This window comes from Cystoisospora suis, assembly GCF_002600585.1.
Source record: "Cystoisospora suis strain Wien I chromosome Unknown contig_3558, whole genome shotgun sequence".
Classification (NCBI taxonomy): domain Eukaryota; phylum Apicomplexa; class Conoidasida; order Eucoccidiorida; family Sarcocystidae; genus Cystoisospora; species Cystoisospora suis.
The window spans coordinates 300-1,339 of record NW_027156353.1 but is presented as its reverse complement, the minus strand read 5'-3'; the positions used below and the strand labels follow the sequence as shown (position 1 = coordinate 1,339).

The 1,040-nt window shown below is 52.4% G+C and overlaps 1 protein-coding gene across 1 annotated transcript; it reads right to left on the bottom strand.

Annotated features, from left to right (window-relative positions):
* Nucleotides 1-137: 137 nt before the first annotated feature.
* On the bottom strand, nt 138-784 carry CSUI_006904 (soraphen polyketide synthase related; the record flags this gene model as incomplete). Its single annotated transcript, XM_068067054.1, has 1 exon — nt 138-784. A coding segment is annotated over exon 1 (606 nt), but the record flags the coding sequence as incomplete, so codon positions are not given.
* Between the last annotated feature and the right edge of the window lie 256 nt (nt 785-1,040).

The following is a 1,040-nucleotide window of genomic DNA, read 5'->3' as shown; positions in this document are numbered from 1 at the left end:
ATACTTGCGCTTCGACCCACATGGTTGACGGCTATCCCCCTGAGAGTGGCGTAGGATCTGGCTTTTCCCACTTGATCGTGCTCACTGGAAGTAAGCAGGACCGCACCGCAGCCTTCGCTGCGGACATATCCATTGGCGTCGTTCGCAAATGTTTTGCAGCGGCATTGAGGACTCAGCATGCGTGCTTTGCAACACTGAACGTACGGGTCAGCTGTCAGTATAAGGTTGATGCCAATCACCAGCGCTTCCGCCAGATCGCCCTGTGCCATTTCAGATCGGGCCAAGTCCATGCCTACAAGGGAAGATGAACAGGCCGTGTCAATCGTTATGCTTGTGCCAGTGATTCCGTATGTGTAAGATACTCTATTCGACAGGATTGCAAGGGCATTGGATGTCCCGCTGTAACTGTTCAGCTGACATGGATCGTCGTACAGTTTATCATGATTCATCGCCCCGACAAAGACTCCAACGTTCGAACCGAGAAGCCGTTCAGTGGAGTAGCCTGCGTCAGCCAGAGCCTCGTACGAGACCTCAAGAGCCACACGCTGGCGAGGGTCCATTTCGTTAGCTTCCGCCTCTGAAATTCCGAAGAAACCAGAGTCAAACTGCTCAGCCCCGTCGATAAAACCGCCCTCGCCGACATACATTTTTCCTTTTGCATCCGGGTCCGGGTCGAAGAATTTGTTTACATCCAACCGTGAGGCTGGAATTCTTTCAACGCAATCTCGAAACTCCAGCAGCATTTGCCAGAAGCTGTCTGGACTGTCCGAGGAACCAGGAAGCCTACAGGCCATTCCACTGACAGATATGAACTTCTGAGTTGACGGTGAGGCGTCCGCAGAAACGAGCTTTTCACTGGTGACACTCAAAACTTCGTCGCTTACATTCTGCCCAAGGAGAGACACGATAAACTGCGACACAGCGTGCAGAGTGGGATGGTCAAACAATAGAGTTGCAGCCAGCTTGACTCCAAACCCCTCCTGTAAGATGTTGCGAAGCTCCACCGCTCCTAGAGAATCAATGCCGAGGTCTTGTAAGGG